This window comes from Heloderma suspectum, chromosome 5, assembly GCF_057233095.1.
Source record: "Heloderma suspectum isolate Gila_16-S chromosome 5, 16-S_ref, whole genome shotgun sequence".
In the NCBI taxonomy this organism is placed as follows: Eukaryota; Metazoa; Chordata; class Lepidosauria; order Squamata; family Helodermatidae; genus Heloderma; species Heloderma suspectum.
The window spans coordinates 155,883,752-155,903,353 of NC_139462.1; the positions used below are offsets into that span (position 1 = coordinate 155,883,752).

The 19,602-nt window shown below is 40.6% G+C and overlaps 1 protein-coding gene across 3 annotated transcripts in view; it reads right to left on the reverse strand.

Moving 5' to 3' along the window:
• The window catches only part of BBS9 (Bardet-Biedl syndrome 9), a 364,215-nt gene that overhangs the window by 202,001 nt on the left and 142,612 nt on the right, over positions 1–19,602 (reverse strand). For all 3 annotated transcript variants that reach the window (XM_084857892.1, XM_084857890.1, XM_084857893.1), the window contains exon 20: positions 15,072–15,294. In XM_084857892.1, the coding sequence (XP_084714018.1) occupies positions 15,072–15,294 (223 nt within the window). The remainder of the gene's footprint in view (positions 1–15,071; positions 15,295–19,602) is intronic.

Below are 19,602 nucleotides of genomic sequence, written 5' to 3' on the forward strand. Positions count from 1 at the left end.
CTGGGGATTGACTACATAAGGAGGGCCAAGCAAGGATAGAATTGTGCCAGCACAACACAGCACTTCTGTGGTTCTTGTCTTCATTCACCAAACCTGTCATTTACATAACCTCAACTAGCTCTTCTTAAACTCTTGCAAGATAGGACTGATTTTCTCCCACAACAAGGTTTTGTTGTTTTTTAAACCCATCCATCACGGGATTCACATTGAGAAGGATCTAACATGCGTGTGTGATTCCCTGGCTATTACATGTTTTTCAAATCTCAAAGATTAGGTTTTGCAACTTCACAAAACCAGTTCTTAGTAGCTCTCATTGTGATATGGGGGGAGGAAAGCACCTGCATGATCCATTCAGAATCTCTATCTATATGCTTCAGTTACTCAAATAAAAATACAGTTATAATGGTAAGATTGACACCACTAGAAAAGGCACTGTATCATGTTAGTAGAAAATCTCTCATCATGCTGTGACAATTTAGTAAGGAAACCACTGCCTGCTGAGTGGTCTACGCATGAGAGGGCCTTCTCTGTAGCAGTGCCCTGTGCTGTGGAACTCCCTGCCCCAAGGGGGTAGATCATCTTCCTCTTCCTTTGCGTTCTACTAGCATCTGAGGACTTCTTTTTCAACAAGCCTTTGATTTTACCACTGTTTTAAGGTATTGTGTTAGTTCTGGCTCTCTTGTTGTTCTTTAATGCTGTTTAGTGTGTTATTGCTATGTATCTTTTAAAAGAAATGTTAATAAACAAAAATGGTATTGTTATACTGTATTTTTTGCTTTTTATTTTTTGTTGGCTGCTTTGAGTGTCTTTACTGGAGGGGAAAAGTGGGTTAGAAATGTTACTATGAATAAATAAAAATTGAATCACTATACTATTCTTCCCAGCTCATTGCCTGCTGTCTTCTACTGTACACTTGCCCAGAGGCATGTGGCAACAGTAATCATCTCCACAAGGCCTCTCATATTAAGCCCTCCCCCCCACCAGGTATGTTCAGTTTGAGCCAAGGTTACTTTTGCACTGTCTCCTCTCCACCCCTAATTTCCAAACAGCTCCTTATCACCCCCTCCCTTTCATTTCTCATATAAAATTATCCCGAAAGCTCTTTGGGGGCAAGAAACATATGCTCTAATATAATGAAGTGCTTAGTGCTCACCACATGTTGATGGTATTAAAAACTACCATGACTTTTACTAATCCTACGCTAATATCTACAAAGCAAAACTTGGAATAAGGCTTGCAATTACTTTAACAAGCAACAAAACACCCCATAAGAGTTTTCCTAAATATATTCTAATGTTTCTGCCCCAAACATTTTCCAAATGCTACTTGGGGGCACTAGAAGACTTCATTGTGTGTTGAAAGATATATGCCGAATTCAATACCAGTAATCATAACATTAAATTTCAACTCGTTGGCCATAGTTAGTGCAGGAGTGCAATTGGACAGGAATTGCATCATCTTTCTGTGTCTGAGATTTAATATCTGTCTATTAAAAATAAAACATTTTATAAACCCTCAAAGCAAACACAATGAACTTATGGCTGAATTTGCCAAGCTCTTGCAGAACTTCCATCCATTTCATTAATATTTGTAGGGAAGATGTTTCTGATAGATAGTGCCCTCAGAAAATCTAAGCTACGGTTTTTAATACACCACTGAAGAAGAAAGTTCTGAAATGGGAAAAAAATCTGTATCTTAAAAAATAACGTTTGTAGTCTGATCCACAAATTCTAAAATTTATTCATGTTAGTTGTATTACAACTGAGTGTCAGTAAACAATCTAGAAAGATACGGAAATAGGGCAGTATCCAACATGGCACTACGACTAATGTAAATGATGTTGTGCTGGTGTAAACGTGCAATGGGTTTTTCCAGGGAAACCCATGGTGCCTGCAGGCACTGTTGACATTGCACTAGCGTACTAAACTAGAGATATTTTATGCTAGTGCAACATCATTTATATCAGCGGTAGTGTCGCGTTGGTTATTGTCCATAGATCCAGACTGCTATAAAAGAACAAATGAAATGTTCTTAAGTGCGTTGGATAATACAAAGGCCTGGCTTGGTCATCTAGCCAGTGTGCAAATCCAATTCAGCATGACTGCCTTTTATGTACTGCAACCCCATATAACTGAAAGCAGGGCTAATTTGATTTAAATCAAACTGATTTAAATTGTGATTTAAATCACTTTCCTGATGGCCTTGATTTTAATTATTTAAATCATAGTTTAAATCACTAGTGAAGATTCTATTTAATCATCATTTTTAGTAGAATTACATTATTGTTTAATATAACCTTAATACATATTCAGAGATGTTATTTTGAATTGTTTTCAGATTAATTTTCATCAAAAAATGGGATGATAATTTGGTAATTTTAGTGCTAAAGCAGAATGAACTTGTGAAGTTATTCAGGAGATGAACCAGCTCCAACTGTTCAATTAATCATGATATTTTTGTCATGATGTGCCAGAAGCACCACCACCAAACAGGCTTTTAAATTGGATCACTGCCTTGTTGTGGTGAAGGGGCTTGTAACTCAGTGAAGCCATGTGCAGGGCCACCCAAGACGGACAGGTCATGGCAGAGAGTTCTGACAAAATGTGGTCCACTGGAGAAGGAAATGGCAACCCACTCCGGTATTCTTGCCAAGAAAACCCCATGGAACGTATCACAAGGCTAAAAGAGATGACGCCGGAAGATGAGCCCCTCAGGTCGGAAGGTGTCCAATATACTACTGGGGAACAGCAGAGGGTATTTCCAAGTAGCACCAGAAAGAGTGAAGCGGCTGGGCCAAAGTCGAAAGGACACTCAGCTGTGGATGTGTCTGGTGGTGAAAAGAAAATCCGATGCTGTAAAGAACAATATTGTTTAGGAACCTGGAATGTCAGATCAACGAATCAAGGTAAAATGGAGGTGGTCAAACATGAGATGGCAAGATTGAACATCGACATCTTGGGAATCAGCAAACTAAAATGGACAAGCATGGGCAAATTTAACTCAGGTGACCATCATATCTACCATTGTGGGCAAGAATCTCTTAGAAGAAATGGAGTAGCACTCGTACTCAATAGAAGGGTGGGAAAAGCAGTACTGGGGTACAATATCAAAAACGACAGAATGATCTCAGTACGAATCCAAGGCAAACCATTCAACATCACAGTAATTCAAGTCTACGCCCCAACCACTGATGCCGAAGAAGCTGAGGTTGATCGGTTCTATGAAGACCTACAACACCTTCTAGAATTAACACCAAAAAAAGATGTCCTTTTCATTGGAATGCTAAAGTAGGAAGTCAAGAAATAACCAGGATAACAGGCAAGCGTGGCCTTGGTGTACAAAATGAAGCAGGACAAAGGCTAATAGAGTTCTGCCAAGAGAACACGCTGATCATAGCAAACACTCTTTTCCAACAGCACAAGAGGCGACTCTACACATGGACATCACCAGATGGTCAATATCGAAATCAGATTGATTATGTACTTTGCAGCCAAAGATGGAGAAGCTCTATAAAAGGTAAAGGTGTCCCCAACCAGTCGTGTCCGACTCTAGGGTGCGGTGCTTATCCCCGTTTCTAAGCCGAAGAGCCAGCGCTGTCCGAAGACGCTTCCGTGGTCATGTGGCCGGCATGACTGAACACCGAGGTGCACGGAACGCTGTTACCTTTCCCGCCGAGGCGGTACCTATTTATCTACTTGCAATTTCTTGCTTTCGAACTGCTAGGTTGGCAGAAGCTGGGACTGAAGATGGGAGCTCACTCCGTCATGCAGCACTCGGGTCTCGAACTGCTGACCTGCCGACCTTCCAGTCTGCAGTTCAGCGTCTTAACCACTAAGCCACCGCGGCCCTAGGAGAAGCTCAATACAGTCAGTCAAAACAAGACCCGGAGCTGACTGTGGCTCAGATCATGAGCTGCTTCTTGCAAAATTTCGGCTTAAATTGAAGAATGTAGGGAAAACCACTAAACCATTCAGGTATGACCTAAATCATATCCCTTATGAATATACAGTGGAGGTGAGGAATAGATTTTATTTATTTATTATTAAATTTATTAATCGCCCATCTGGCTGGTCACCCAGCCACTCTGGGCGATGTACAACATACCATAAAACAATTTAAAACAATAAAATTCTACCATAATTTTTTTTTTTTAAATACCCTAACCCACCCCAAATGCCTGCCTGAACAACCACGTTTTTAATGCACGACGGAAGCTCATTAAAGAGGGGGCATGACGGAGTTCCCTAGGGAGGGAGTTCCACAGAGTGGGGGCCACCACAGAAAAGGCCCTCTCCCTCGTCCCCACCAGTCGAGCTGTCCTGGCTGATGGGACAGAGAGAAGGCCATCCGAGGCTGATCTTGTTAAGCGGCCTGTCTGGTGTTGCTGGAGGCGCTCCTTAAGATAGGCTGGGCCGGAACCATATAGGGTTTAGGGATGGCGGAGAATTTCTCCCCGAAACTTTGGGGGGCCGAGCGCCAACGTGTTCGGCCCCCCGAACAAGTTTCGGGGAGAAATCCTCCGAACCCCCCCGCCCCCCGCACCCCCCCCCCCCTGGGATGGGACTTACCTTCACCGAATGTCCCTCCCGGTGGCGGGTCCGGCCGGCGGTTCGGCGGGTGTTCGAGCGGGGCGGGTGTTCGAGCGGGGCCGCCGCCGCCATTGCAATCAAAGAAAGAAAAAAAATGCCCACTGATAGGCTACGTGACGATTCACGTAGCCTATCACGGCTAGATTTGCAAAGTCAGCCGTGATAGGCTACGTCAATCGTCACGTAGCCTATCACGGGTGACTTAAAAAAAAAAAAAAAAAAGCGCGTACGGATAATGGCGGCCCCCATAGGGAGCCGCCATTCCCGTTCCTTATTTGGTCGCTGTAGTCTACGTAAATGTTTACGTAGACTACGGCGAAAATAAGGGCAACGCTATTTTGGACGGAGGTCCTTAACATTGTTCAGGAGGCAGCAACTCAATCCATCCCAAAGAAAAAGAAATGCAAGAAAGCAAAGTGGCTGTCTGATGAGGCTTTACAAGTAGCTGAGGAAAGAAGGGAAGTGAAAAGCAAGGCAGAAAGGGGAAGAGATATCCAACTGAATGCAGAGTTCCAGAGAATAGCAAGGAGAGACAAGAAGGCCTTCTTAAATGAACAATGCAAAGAAATCGAGGAAAACAATAGAATGGGAAAGACTAGAGATCTCTTCAAGAAAATCGGAGATCTCAAGGCAACGTTTTGTGCAAATACGGGCATGATAAAGTACAAAGAAGGCAGGGACCTAACAGAAGCAGAGGAGATTAAGAAGAGGTGGAAAGAATGCACAGAAGAACTATATAAGAAAGATCTTAATGTCCCTGATAGCCATGATAGTGTGGTCACTGAACTTGAGCCGGACATCCTAGAGAGTGAAGTCAAGTGGGCCTTAGGAAGCATTACTAACAACAAAGCTAGAAGACATGACAGTATTCCAGCTGAGCTATTTAAAATCCTAAAAGATGATGCTGTTAAAGCGCTGCACTCAATATGCCAACAAATTTGGAACACTCAGCAATGGCCACAAGACTGGAAAAGGTCAGTTTACATTCCAATTCCAAAGAAGGGCAATGCCAAAGAGTGTTCAAACTACCGTACAATTGCGCTCATTTCACATGCCAGCAAGGTGATGCTCAAAATCCTACAAGCTAGGCTTCAACAGTATGTGAACTGAGAACTACTGGAAGTACAAGCTGAGTTTCGAAGAGGCAGAGGAACTAGAGATCAAATCACCAACTTTCGCTGGATCATGGAGAAAGCAAGAGAATTCCAGAAAAACGTCTATTTCTGCTTAATTGACTATGCTAAAGTCTTTGATTATGTGGATCACAACAAACTCTGGCAAATTCTTAAAGAGATGGGAGTACCAGACCACCTTACCTGTCTCCTGAGAACCCTGTACGAGGGTCAAGCAACAGTAAGAACCAGACATGGAACAACCGATTGGTTCCAAATTGGGAAAGGAGTACAACAAGGCTGTATATTGTCGCCCTGCTTATTTAACTTATATGCAGAGTACATCATGAGAAATGCCGGGTTGGATGAATCACAGGTTGGAATTAAGATTGCCGGGAGAATTATCAACAACCTCAGATATGCAGACGATACCACCCTAATGGCAGAAAGCAAAGAGGATGTAAAGAGCCTCTTGTTGAGGGTAAAAGTGGAGAGTGCAAAAGCTGGTTTGAAACTCAGCATTAAAAAAATGAAGATCATGGCATCTGGCCCCATCACTTCCTGGCATACAGAAGGGGAAGAAATGGAAGCAGTGACAGATTTTATTTTCTTGGGCTCCAAGATCACCGCAGACAGTGACTGTAGCCATGAAATTAAAAGACGCTTGCTCCTTGGGAGGAAAGCTATGGCAAACCTAGACAGCACAGTAAGAAGCAGAGACATCACCTTGCCGACAAAGGTCCGTCTAATCAAAGCTATGGTTTTCCCAGTAGTAATGTATGGCTGTGAGAGCTGGACTATAAGGAAGGCTGAGCGCCAAAAAATTGATGCTTTCGAACTGTGGTGCTGGAGAAGACTCTTACGAGTACCCTGGACTGCAAGGAGGTCAGATCAGTCCATCCTAAAGGAAATCAACCCTGAGTGCTCATTGGAAGGACAGATACTGAAGCTGAAGCTCAAATACTTTGGCCACCTAACGCGAAGAGAAAAGTCGCTGGAAAAGACCCTGATGCTGGGAAAGATTGAAGGCAAAAGGAGAAGGGGATGGCAGAGGATGAGATGGCTGGATAGCATCACCGATGCAATGAATATGAACTTGAGCACACTCCGGGAGAGAGCAGAGGACAGGAAGGCCTGGCGTGCTATGGTCCATGGGGTCACGAAGAGTCGGACACGACTTAACGACTGAACAACAAGATTGTTTATTCTTCTGGTTAGTTTTCTTCTTCAATTAAATACATATTAACAAAACATATTAACAAAACATGCATGTGGATTTTTGAATGGTTAACTATTTCAGTTTTTAGATAAATGTAAAGTTCTTTAAAAACTACAATTTAGGCAATTTCAACCAAGATAATACAAGAAACTTAAAATATTAGGTGGTACAGTTTACTCAAGATCATTGTGGATATTGCTCCATCCATCTGCTTTCTCTTTCTATTCCCTCCCCTATCCCTTGCATTTATATCCAGTCCTCCTCCTTGTGCAGATTTACTCCATCTCCCCAAATTCTGTATTCATTGACCTTCTCTACCTTTGGACTTAGAGAGACACAAGGCCTTGAAAATGAGAGAGAGCGAGAGAGCATGCACTTCTGTACACTGCCTGCAGTGCAGAATAGGACTGATCGGGTTATCTCCCATCTCCATAAACTGCTGTTAACATATTCATAGGATATAAGTAGAAGTTGTATAAGTGGTATTCATTACCATATCTTTGACCTAGGCTCTTTTTTTTTTTTACTAATTGTTTTAAGAAAAATTCAACATCTGATTTAAATTAAAAAATGTTTATTTAAAAATCACATTTAAATAAAAGAAAATCATTTATTTATTTATTTGTTTGTTTGGAAAAAAATTCATTGATTTTTATCAATCCTGACTAAAAGTCAGTGTGATTACACAGAATGTTAGTCTTGGACCTGAGAATTTGGGGTTCAAATCTCACCTCCAGTATTAATGGAATGAGTAGCACTCAGATCCATTCCCACACTGAAACTGAAAATAATAGTGATCTAGTATTGCAAGAGAAACAAGGTTAGTGTAAGAAAATACAAGATTGTGAAGCATTCTGTGAATTAATCATGCTATACAATAGATAATTAACAAATGAAAGTCTAATTCTTGTTACACCAACTCCTGTTTTATTTAGTGGAATACCTGAAACTGTAAAAAAAAAAAAACTGCAATAGGACAAAGCTAATTACAAAGCTAATAACTACAAAAGCAGTTGTTTTAATTACAAGAAACCATAAGTAAAGTTCAATTCTAGAGTCTTAGGATGCTTAATACAAAATCATGTTTTAATGATAGAGAAATCAAGGTAAAACAGTTACTAAATGAGATGTCACTGTCCAAAGGATTCAATGCTAGTTTGTAAACGAATTATTACTTTATTCAACAGGATGTTAATCTAATGCATTTTAATTAAAGTCTCATTCATATATATACATATACTAGCCATCAATAAATTGGTTTTATATGGCAGCCTTCAAAAGTGTATTCGAACGTGCCTCGAATTCCAATCAAGTTTTTTTTAAGTTCAATTCCTTCTGTTTATTTTTTGAGAATCTAGCAGTAGTGAAAAGGCATGTATATACCACTCACTGGATAATGTTCCAAGAAAACAAAAAACTCTTTAAGTTCTTAGAAGCTGCAAGAAACAATTTATATTGGAAATTTCAAAAGCAAGGTGCGATGTTAGTCTTTCTTATAATATGCATCCCAAAATCATAAGTGAACTTATTTTGGGTTTCTTGTTATTAATACAACTGTTTTTGTACTCTACTTTATAAACATATTAGGACACTGCATTTTCTCTATTGTTTTAGGTATCCTTCCTTAAGTCTTTTTTAATTTTGGGGGTAATAATTATCAACTACACAATAACATACAACTGAATAATAGATACAACTTAAGAATGCTTCATGAAATATCCGAAATAATTTGTATAGGATATGGGGATAGGAAAAGGGGACACTCTACCCAGGCCCAAAGGGGGGTGGGGGTGACATAACCTGGGCTACAAGCCCATAACCACAAAGAAAAAAAACCTGAAGTTGAATTGTTGATCATACTTAAAGATGTTTATGCAGTCTTTTTTCTCAGTATCTATGTGAGGTGTCCATATCATATTGCTGGAGCCAATCAGAAGCAGTAACAGAACAGAAGTATGAACTGCTGGTCCAGACCCTCCTCTAAAATAAAGAGAGCACACTTGTACAGGAAGTTCTAAGGCTTATAGTCTGAGAGACAAAGAGAAGGATCCTGTCTCTGTCTGAGAGAAAAGACAGGAGGATCCAACAGGAAGTGACATCTAAGAACATAAGAGCCATGCTGGATCAGACCAAGGTACAGCAAGTCCAGAATTCTGCTCACACAGTAGCCAACCAGCTGCTGACTAGGAACACACAAGCAGGACACCTGCATTGAGCAGGGGGTTGGACTCGATGGTCTTATAGGCCCCTTCCAACCCTACTATTCTATGATTCTATGACACGAGTGCAAGAGCATCCTTCTGCCCATGTTCCTCAGCAACTGTGTACATAAACTTATTGCCTCTGGTACTGGTGGTAGCACATAGCCATCAGGACTAATAGACATTGATAGCATTCTCCTCCAGGCATTTATCTAACCCACTTTTAAAGACATCCAAATTGGTGGCCATTACAACATCTTGATGTAGCAAATTCCATAGTTTAACTATGCACTGGCAGCAGGATGGAGGAACAAGCATCATAATAACCAGGGACATTGAGATCCTGAAGACAGTGGAAGACAGTGCTGCTGATAGGATTTACAGGTTCGCAAACATATGTAAGTAAGTTAGGTCTCTGGCTTCCAGTGCATAGAAGAATTGACACTAGACCACATGGGCAGGTAACAGTATCTAAAAGGTATTTGTCACCAGTGTAATTCATATTCATGCCATACTATCATGTCTGGCTATAAATACAAATGAGGCAGCCAGAAACATGATGTGCTTAAACAAAGGGTTTTAAAGAAGTTGAAGTAATGCCAATCAATCCTCCAATTTCTTAAAACAGGCAAGGCCATTCATGGGGGAGGGTAAGGAGCCCCATGTTACTATAGTGAGAGAAATTATATTTGAGCACTGCATATGAAGTCACCTTTCAAGTTTTTGGTCACATTTAACATTTGAATTCAGCAGCTTGAAAAACATAACACACACTCAAGCAAACAAATTCCCTTCAAACAGCCTGATACCTGCATTGCAAAAAGCAGGTATCAGAAGGTGGAGAGATCTAGAAGCTGCCATATACTGCACACATTTCACAAAATACAAAAGAAAACAACTAAAAAGAAAATACTACTAAGAAAACCTACAGAATTCATTCACTGTACTTAACCTTACCAAAAAAGTTTTGCCCACCCACTAGGAGTCATCAGGGTGGTCTAAACCACGTTTCAGTGGAACCTCGACAGCCCTGACCCATACTAACGATTGGCGGAGTTCCTCAAACCCCTTTACTTCCTTCCTAAGCCAGCTGTTTAAAGATGCTGCCAAAGACAACATGGTATAAAACACACACTGATGTGACTTGCAGATCTTTATCGTCACATCCACAGAACGGCTTCTGAACATCTCTCACCCCCTCTCAATAATTATACCAACAATACTCTTCGAACTTTCATGAACTGCAGTTGTAAAATCACTGTTTGAAGGCTATTGTCAGCACGACTAAGAAAACTGAATGGAATTGACCAAAGATTATAATGGAACTTTCTTTTGCACTCTATATATTTCATTAAAAGGCACACAGCTACTATTAACATTTTTCCTTAACTAAATTCATACTGCTTCACATATGCAGAACTTTAAAATCAGTATCGACATTAGCTAAACCCATTTTAACTGGAGAGGACATCCATGCTTTAGTTGAGATGGATTGGGATCCAAATAGCTGCTTAGGCTTATGTAAGGAACTTGCATTAGCCCCATGAAATTTTTGGGAGTTTGTTTTGTTTTTTACTTTAAAAAGCTGACCTTCCTGCATGCCATATCATAAACTGCTTTTGAAACTCCCTTCAGTTTCAAAAGAAGTTTAGTATCTGCTATGAGGAGTAAGGGGGCTTTTCTTAGAGTAAGAAGTCTAAAGCCCTCTTGGGTCCACGGAACTAGTTTCTTTGAATCCTGGCCTTTGTTTTAAGACTAGTTAAGCCGATCACACCTTTTTCCTGACCTCTGTCAGCTATGTCCAGGTCAGTTTATTTTAGCATTTCAGTCATCTGAAGAACTGAAAGTTTAGCTGCCCCTTTACAGGGCATAATAACTGTATACTAGGAAAACAGTATTTATTTATTTATTTCTATACCGCCCAATAGCTGAAGCTCTCTGGGCGGTTCACAAAAATTAAAACCAAACAACACACAATAAAACAATTTAAAATATATAGAACATTAAAACCACAATATAACAATACAACCACAATAAAACCTAGCAGCAGTGCAAGAGTTTAAAATACAGATTTAAAACAGCAAAGATAAAAATTTAGAAAGCTAAAATGCTAAAATGCCTGGACTAAATAAAGGGCAATAAAGTGAAAATGTGTAACATTAATCAGGTTCCACGGCTACGACGAGTGACTCATAAGCTCATGGCCCTAAACCATAATGTGAGAAATAAGTGAATACATAGCAACTTAGTCAATGTCAAACTCTGTTATGTTTGCAATGTCTTCTAATGCTGCCCCGAAGATTAAAAGCCTGTAAAATAAAATGTGTGTGTGTGTGTATAATGTTTTGGTCCATGAACAGACCAAAATGTGTTGCGTATGTGCGAAGTTATTCCCTACACACACACACACACACACACGAAGTAAACATGACTCGCAAAGTCTTATTCTCTGTATGTTCAAATTTCTGTGTTTAATATTTATTTTTACAATTATTGGTATTTTTACATTTATCCCATTCTGTATTCAAGGTGACTTACAGACTCCTAAATAGTAAGCAATCCAATTCTAATTAAACATACAACCAGAAACATTAAAGCAACAGATGGCTAACACACTATTTCAAATCAAAGGCAATAAAAAGATGTACCTTGCATTTTGCTAAAAGAGAAGTGCACTGAGGCACCACTTTGCAGACCTCTGTCAATAGCCTCAGGGCAATGACTATAAAGACTCCGTTCCCAGCAACAACCAATCTCCTTCCCTCTAAGAGTCAACACAAGGGCTTAATTTGAATCCAGAAGGTGACTTGCAGCCAGTTCAACAACCACAGAACTGGTTGTGTATGCTCACACCTCCCTGCATCCATTAGGAGACAAGCTGTAGCATTCTGCACTAGCTGTAGCCTTCAAGGGCAGTTCCATTTAGACCACAGTAGTTAATCCTCAAGGACAAGAACCTTACTCTCCAAGAGGGATTTAGGGCCGAATCCTATGGGAATAGGCATCCACCTCCAAACTTGGAGGTGACCACCTCTCCAATGCAGGGCAGGAGAGGCACGGAGGGGATCGTTCACGCTTCTCCTGCCCTGCATTTGCGGCTAGACAGCTGATTTCAGCTGTCTAGCCGCAGAAAGGCAGAGCGGGGGAGGAGGCTGCTGGAAAACACATAGGATGTGTTGTACTGGCATTTCCACCTTCCCCGCCCAGGAACATCCCATTTTGGCCACTCTGCACTCCTCTTCCAAGCATGGAGCTATTCTGGGCTGCCTGTGAGGCAGTGCGGAAGGGGGGGAAGGTCGGTTCCTGGAAAACCAAATATGCTATGGTTATTCTAGCCACTGACTAGCGGCCACAGGATTGCTCCCTTAGCTGCTGTATCAAATGTAACAGAAAAAAAGGTACTTTTTGCCATAGTTGTCATTTTCTCATCAAAAACCTGCACCAGGTCAAGAAGCAACCCTAGGTTCTGCACCTGGCCAAGCAAGGCAATTGTTACACCACCTATAATGGGCAAACTCATACCACCAAGATCCATCGCTAAAGTTTCTTATTTCATATATGAATTCAGTTTGAGCCAGCCTGAAACTGGTTCAGCACAAACAGCTGCTCCTAACTGCTTAGTTTGAGACACAGAGTTAGGTGTCATCAGCATATTGATAATAAAGAATTCCAAACCTCTGGATAATTTATCTCCATGGCTTCATATGGATATTGAAGAGCATCAGCCACTGTCAGGAGCGCCCTAGCTGCCTCTTGCAGTCCCTTCCAATAGCCAACTCAGGACACAGATGACGAGGATTCTTTCCAAGGCTTTATTCCTTTATTACTTTATAACTTTTTCAGATACTAATCACTAGCGACTAAGCAAGGAACAGCACTGGGGAAAGACAGCAGAGTAGCCTAAGCGCCAGGTAAGGCAGTTGGTCCCCGTCTGAAGGGGAACCACGGGAAGACCCTGCACTTATGGGCTAGGGAGAGATCCTCCCTCTTTCTCTTAGGTCCTTGGGACGCGACGGTTGTTTGAGCGCCAAACGAGCGGAACGCCTCCTTTCGGCGCCCTCCATCTGTTGTCGCTCCCTGCGTCTGCGCCGAGCGTCCAGCAAGCCCCCCTCCAGCGCTCTCTCACTGCCAGGGTCACTATCTATCCCAAAAATGCTGGCAGGAGGAATCTCTGCCAGCTGCTGTGCTTGTGAGAGATGAGAAAGCTCCTCTCCCATGGATTGCTGTTCTTCCTCAAAATCAGAACTGCTCTGGGGCTCTATGGGCTCAGTTTCCACCCTGACAGCCACATTACTAATCCACATGAACATATTAATCACTTTGGTGCAGTTGTTGTTATTATTATTGTTTCATTCTATTGATATCTTGCCCTTCACAAAAATCCCAGGATGGGAAACAACAATGTTAAAACAGCAATAAATACGGTAAACAAATTTAACAGTAATATAATATAAACATCATTATCATCATCAAAACCAATCAGCACTGAGATTGATTGCAGTGGCAACTAACACTCATAAATGCCCAGGTAAACAGATGGGTCTTAGACTGGAGCCAAAATCTCTCTAATGTCAGTGCCAGGCATACCTCTTGGAGGGGGGCATTCCAAAGTTGAGGCACCACCACAGAGAAGGCCCTGTCTTATATCACAAACCGATGCACTTCCCCTAATGGTGGAACAATGAGACAGGCCTCCCCCACCCCCAACATCTAAAGCATGGGCAGGCTGGTACAGGGGATGCGCTCCTTCAGATACTTGGGTCCCAGGTTGTTTAGGGCTTTGTAGGTCAACACCAGGACCTTGAATTTTGCCCAGAAACAAATAGGCAACCAATGCCGCTCTTTCAGGATTGGTGTTATCTGCTCCCTGACAGCATCCTGGAAGCCGCATTTTGCATGAGTTGTAATTTCTGGATTTATTTTATTTTATTTAAAATATGTCTTGGCTGCCTTTCAGGGCAGAAGCCCTCCCAAGGCAGCTCACAGCCATAAAATACTTTTCAAGGGAAACCCCAGGTAAAGCACTTTATAATAACCTCTGTCCAGGAACTGCCATAGCTGGTGCACCTGGGCCTCCTTGGAATATTTTTGGAGACTGCTCTGAAAGAAAAAACTAAAGGCTACCCCTATTATTCCAACCCAATTTTCAAGGTACAGCAAGAAATGATTATGGACTACAATGTCAAAACCTGCTGATGTCTAGAAAAACACACAGAGAAAAACCTGTTTATCGTCAGAACAGATCATCTGGACTCCTTACCTTGGCACAGTTCCACCAGAACTTGCATATGAGACTGTGAATCTTTTCCCCCTGTCCCTATTAGATGTGTCCACATATTGTATTATATAAGGAAAACAATAAAGGTTTGAGAAGATATGAAAGAGTTGTGTGAATAGATTCCCCTATATCTGCCCTCTTCAGTCAGAATACAGTTTGAAGGCATTTCTCAGAGCTCACTATAAGAAGCTCCAAAATCCCAGTTGTGTGTATATACAGAAGTCTTCAAAGAAGAAATACATATCTCTATGTGCCTTTCAGCTGAACTTAGTGGTTAGCTTGAAGGCAGCACAAAATAATCATCTGGGATATATTAACTTCTGTATTAGTCTATTTATGTTCTTGAAATATGGCAGCCAGTGATCAAGTTTAGACAAACGTTAGCTCAAAGTGGTTTTATTCTCTAATCCACTTTTTACTGGTTAGAAGAAAAACATAATGGATCATATTTAATGCTACGGCAAAGAAATACATACCATTCTAAAAATATTTGGCATCAAAATTCCACTAGCATATTTATTCAGTGGTTACGCTGGAATTTCAAAGTGGGAGAGGGAAGTCATTTTTCTTGACTATCACCGTTTTAAAAAGAAACAAAGTTCAAACTTAACCAAAAGTTGCATTCCTTTATTTCTGAACTACGCGCACACAAATGTATATCAAATAGCTTACCTCGCAGAGCCACAGTCTGTTGAGAGTCAAGGTCTGTATTTAGAGACATACAACCACCTTTGGCCAATCTATCATAGAGCAAGGTTATGTGTTTCTTCAGCTTTGTAGTATCCTTGGGAATACACAACTGATTGGAAAGTATCAGGGCATGGTCTTTAGAACTCTTGGACAAACATGTTTTCAACAAATGGGAGACAGAAGCATCCACACTTTCTTCCCAACCCTGCATGAAAGAGAAAAATATTTCTAAATTAAAAATTGATTAAAAAACAAACTTGCTTTTTAACACTGGAAAAATAATACATTAGCACAATTTTAAGCAAACCAACAAAAAACCTAAAGCAGAAGCTTCAGTCAATAATGACACTGGAATGTACGTAAAAGATATGCAAATCTAAACATCTATGTTAAATGAAAGTAAGTAATAAGGAAAATTTTAAAGTAAGGAATCTAGCAATAAGAAAAATGACAGTTGAAATTAAATTTTTTTTAACTGACACTGTTTTTTATTTTTTTAATTACATTTCTCATACATATACAGATAATTTATAATCAATTCTGTTTCACGATTAAGCAGCATAAAATTAAATAATCCAAATATTCCACTAAAACAAATAAATAAGTATTCCATTAATCCTTTTACATTCCTACATACTCCTATCAAATAGATTGAATTCTTGGTTAGGATATTCATGGTTGTGATTGTAGTATTGGATAAATGTTGACCAATTTCTCTGAGATATCTCTGTTGAATCACTTCTCCCTTCTCATAATTTATTTTTAATAACACCATCCTCATTCTCCATATTCCAACAGTAGGCATAGTAGCTGCTTTCCATTCCTTTGTCAAAAACTGCTGTGCTAATGTTAACATATATATTTACCATCACTTGATGTTCTCTCCTACTGTGGTTCACCATATAGCCCCAAAGTGTTGTGCATGGGGATGACTGGATCTCATATCCTACCACATATTTTATACAGCTTGAAAAATATCCTGCCAATATTATTTAATACAGTTAGGTTAATTTCCCAGATTTACAACGAAATTTGAAAAAAAATGTTCCTACATAGTAGTAAATGTAACTTCCACCTGCATTTTTTGTGTGCAGCTGAATTATACATTTCATGGGAGCACAGTCTACATAAATCCTTGGGGCTATTTGGAGATCTTCTAGCATAACTATAAATCAAATAATCTATTATTAAGTCATATGCCTACGTGCATAGAAAGTAAAATTTTAAAATGGTTTTAGTGTCCACAAATATATGATCTAACCAGTACTGCGAGGGGGAAAAACTGCCATTTTTACATGGTTATTATCTGGCATACAAGTATGTAAATTTGGTTTACATTCAACTTTTAGGTCTGCTAAAATAATTTCCTGTTCAGTCCAATGGTCCATTTGTGTAATTAAGGCTGAAATCCTATAACCTCTTACATGGGAATAAGTCCAGTTGAACTTAATGGGGTTTATTTCTGAATAGATATGCATAGGATTGTGCTGTAAGTTATTATAGAACTGAGCTGTCTGTTACGATCATATATGCATCCTAGCGTCAGTTTCATTCCTTCCAGATTATCTTCAACAAAAAGAAATTACCTTTTGAATCTTTTAAAGTTGATGTTATTAAGAGTGATACAAAGTAAATACCTTAGAAAACTCTTAGAATTCCATGTAAGTCCATAACCAGGGCCTAACTACACATGATGCTAATAACATCACTAGCAAACATTTTGTGGGGATTTAAAAAAACTAAATACCAGTCACAGGGGAAGGAGAGAGAAAGGGGGGGGGTAGAGGCAGGGGAGAGAGGAGAATATGAGAATCACTACTGTTTTCATTGCATGCATTTAAGATTTAATTGAACTGGCTCAGAGTGTACTTTTTAAATTTCATGATCATTTGAACCCAATGTTCACAATTTCTATACCTGTGTATGTACACACACACACGTCAACTGAGGGTGACACCTGATACCTCCAATGAAGTAGACTCCAATCTACAAAAGGTTATGCCATATGTTAGCCTTTAAGGTGGCACAAACCTGTTCGTTGTTTTGCTGCTACAGACTACCATGGCTCTCTTTCTAAACATTCTTAAACATTCTTCATGAGAACCATGAAGTGTATTTGATATGGACTTAGGTTAGCATAAGAACAGAGAATCATAGGGTTGGAAGGGGCCTACAAGACCATCGAGTCCAAGCCCTGCTGGATCTTACCAAGGGTCCATTTAGTTCAACGTTCTGTTCACACAGTGACCAACCAGCTGCCCACAGGAAACCCACAAGCAGGACATGAGTGCAACAGCGCCCTCCTGCCCATGTTCCCAGGCAACTGGTGTACATAGGAATACTGCCTCTAATACTGGAGGTAGAATATAGCCATCAGGACTAGTAGCTATTGATAGCCTTCTCCTCTAGGAATTTGTCCAATCCCTTTTTAAAGCTATCCAAAGTGGTAGCCGTCACTACATTTTGAGGAAGTAAATTCCATAGTTTAACTATGCACTGTGTGAAGAAGTACTTCCTTTTATCTGTCCTGAATCTCCCACCAATCAGTTTCATGGGATGACCCCAGGTTCTAGTATTATGAAAGAGGAAGAAAAATGTCTCCCTATCCACTTTCTTCACACCACGCATAATTCTGTCCACCTCTATCATGTCCCCACTTACTCATCTTTTTTCTAAGCTAAACAATCCCAGCTGTTGTAGCCTTTCCTCATATGGAGTTGCTCCAGCTCCTTGATCATTTTAGTTGCCCTCTTCTGCACTTTTCCCAACTCTACAATATCCTTTTTAGGATGAGATCCTACAAACATGCTAGGGCTTTTTTGTCCCTCCTTCCATGGCACCCCTGAAAAGCTGAGAGAAAGAGAGACAGAGAGGTGGGGGAAGAGAGACAAAGTAAAATAACGCACTCGTATGACATAAAAACACTATTAATATACAAGCTCAATTGTTAAGTCTCTTTTTATTAACAATGCAGACAAACATCAGCAACATAGTTTAATCCGAAAAATATGGAAGTAATTTCACTGAATAAACTTTCTTCTTTCACTTTGCATCTTAAATGCTGTATCAAGGGGCAATCTGTCTTGGCAATGAAGCTAGAGAAAAACAGCTCAATATCTAAGATTGAAAATATTGCCTTAAATCCAACATTGTGCAAGCAGATTTCCCCTTGTTCTCCTCCTCCCTCAAGCTTTTCAAATCTGCTCTGGAGGGTCCCCCAACCCTCTGGAACAGATCTGGGGGGGCACACTGAGGGGGCATGCTGCAGGGGGGAGGGGGAAATTCTTTCACTAGCAGACAATCAAGGTTGGATATTAGTTTGCAATATTATGACACAGAATGCAGATTTTATTTTTGGGCATATCTAAAAAGATGTCACATATAATGGCTACCCTAGTTGGGTCTCATTTGGAACTTTATGTCTGAACATTACTTGTAATATACATATCAACTGAATGTCACATATATTTGAGGCTTATGTATTCCAAAATCTTCTCAGGAATAATATATTAACCTCTCACATGCTCTCAGGAGCACCCTTGCTGCCTTCTGAAATCCACAAGTAGCCAGAATCAACACACAGATAGGGCTCTTTTCCAAGGCTTTATTTCCATTCATCCTAATGACGCTTACAGATGCTAACTGCATGAGCCTAATGAGGAAAACTTAAGAGAGCTTCCTACTTGGGGTTTCTAGCCTTAGTGAATCAGTTGATCTCCGTTTGGAGGTAAAGGTAGGAAGCCTCTGAACTTAAGGGCTAGGAGGCGAAAGTCCACCCCTTTCCCGTGGGGCATTGGGGCGCAGCTGTTGACGTCATGCCAAGAGGGTTGAGCGCCTCCTCTCGGCGCCCTCCATCTCCTGCTTGTCCCTACACTGGCGCCTAGCATCCCAAAGCTCCAGTTTTCCCTCCCCCTGCCTGCCAAGGTCACTACCACTCTCAGGAATGTGAGCAGGGAGGGGCTCTCCCTCCAGCGGCACCTCTGAACAGCGCACAGGTTCCTCTCCCACAGTTTCTATCTCTTCCTCAGAATCAGCACTGCTTTGGGGCTCTATGGGCTCCGATCAAGCCTGACACTATTCATATATTAGATCACTGCTACATTTTTAAGCTGAACTGTTTGCTGGCACTATAGCAGATCTCAGGCTATTACTGTAATCAGCACTAAAAGCTGTATTTGGACAGCCAAATGCTGATCAGAGTCACCAGCAGCCACTATATAGAAACTACCTACAAAGTCTCATCATCTAAAGATAGCAGGGGTTTCAGTCAGAAATTACCACTACAAGACAGCTTTAAAGATTAAGGTTAAAAGGTACATAAATAATTAGATAAGAAAGATCACAAAGGGATATGAATCTTCTTTAAAAACACTAATTACTTTGTGCTAACTTGACTTCATTAAGATGTTACATGGATTGCAAGCTCCATACCTGACTAGTTTGTATTAGCACAGCCTATAAAAATCTCTCTCACCACATAGCCATTCAGAAAGAAAACTAATCATTCATATGT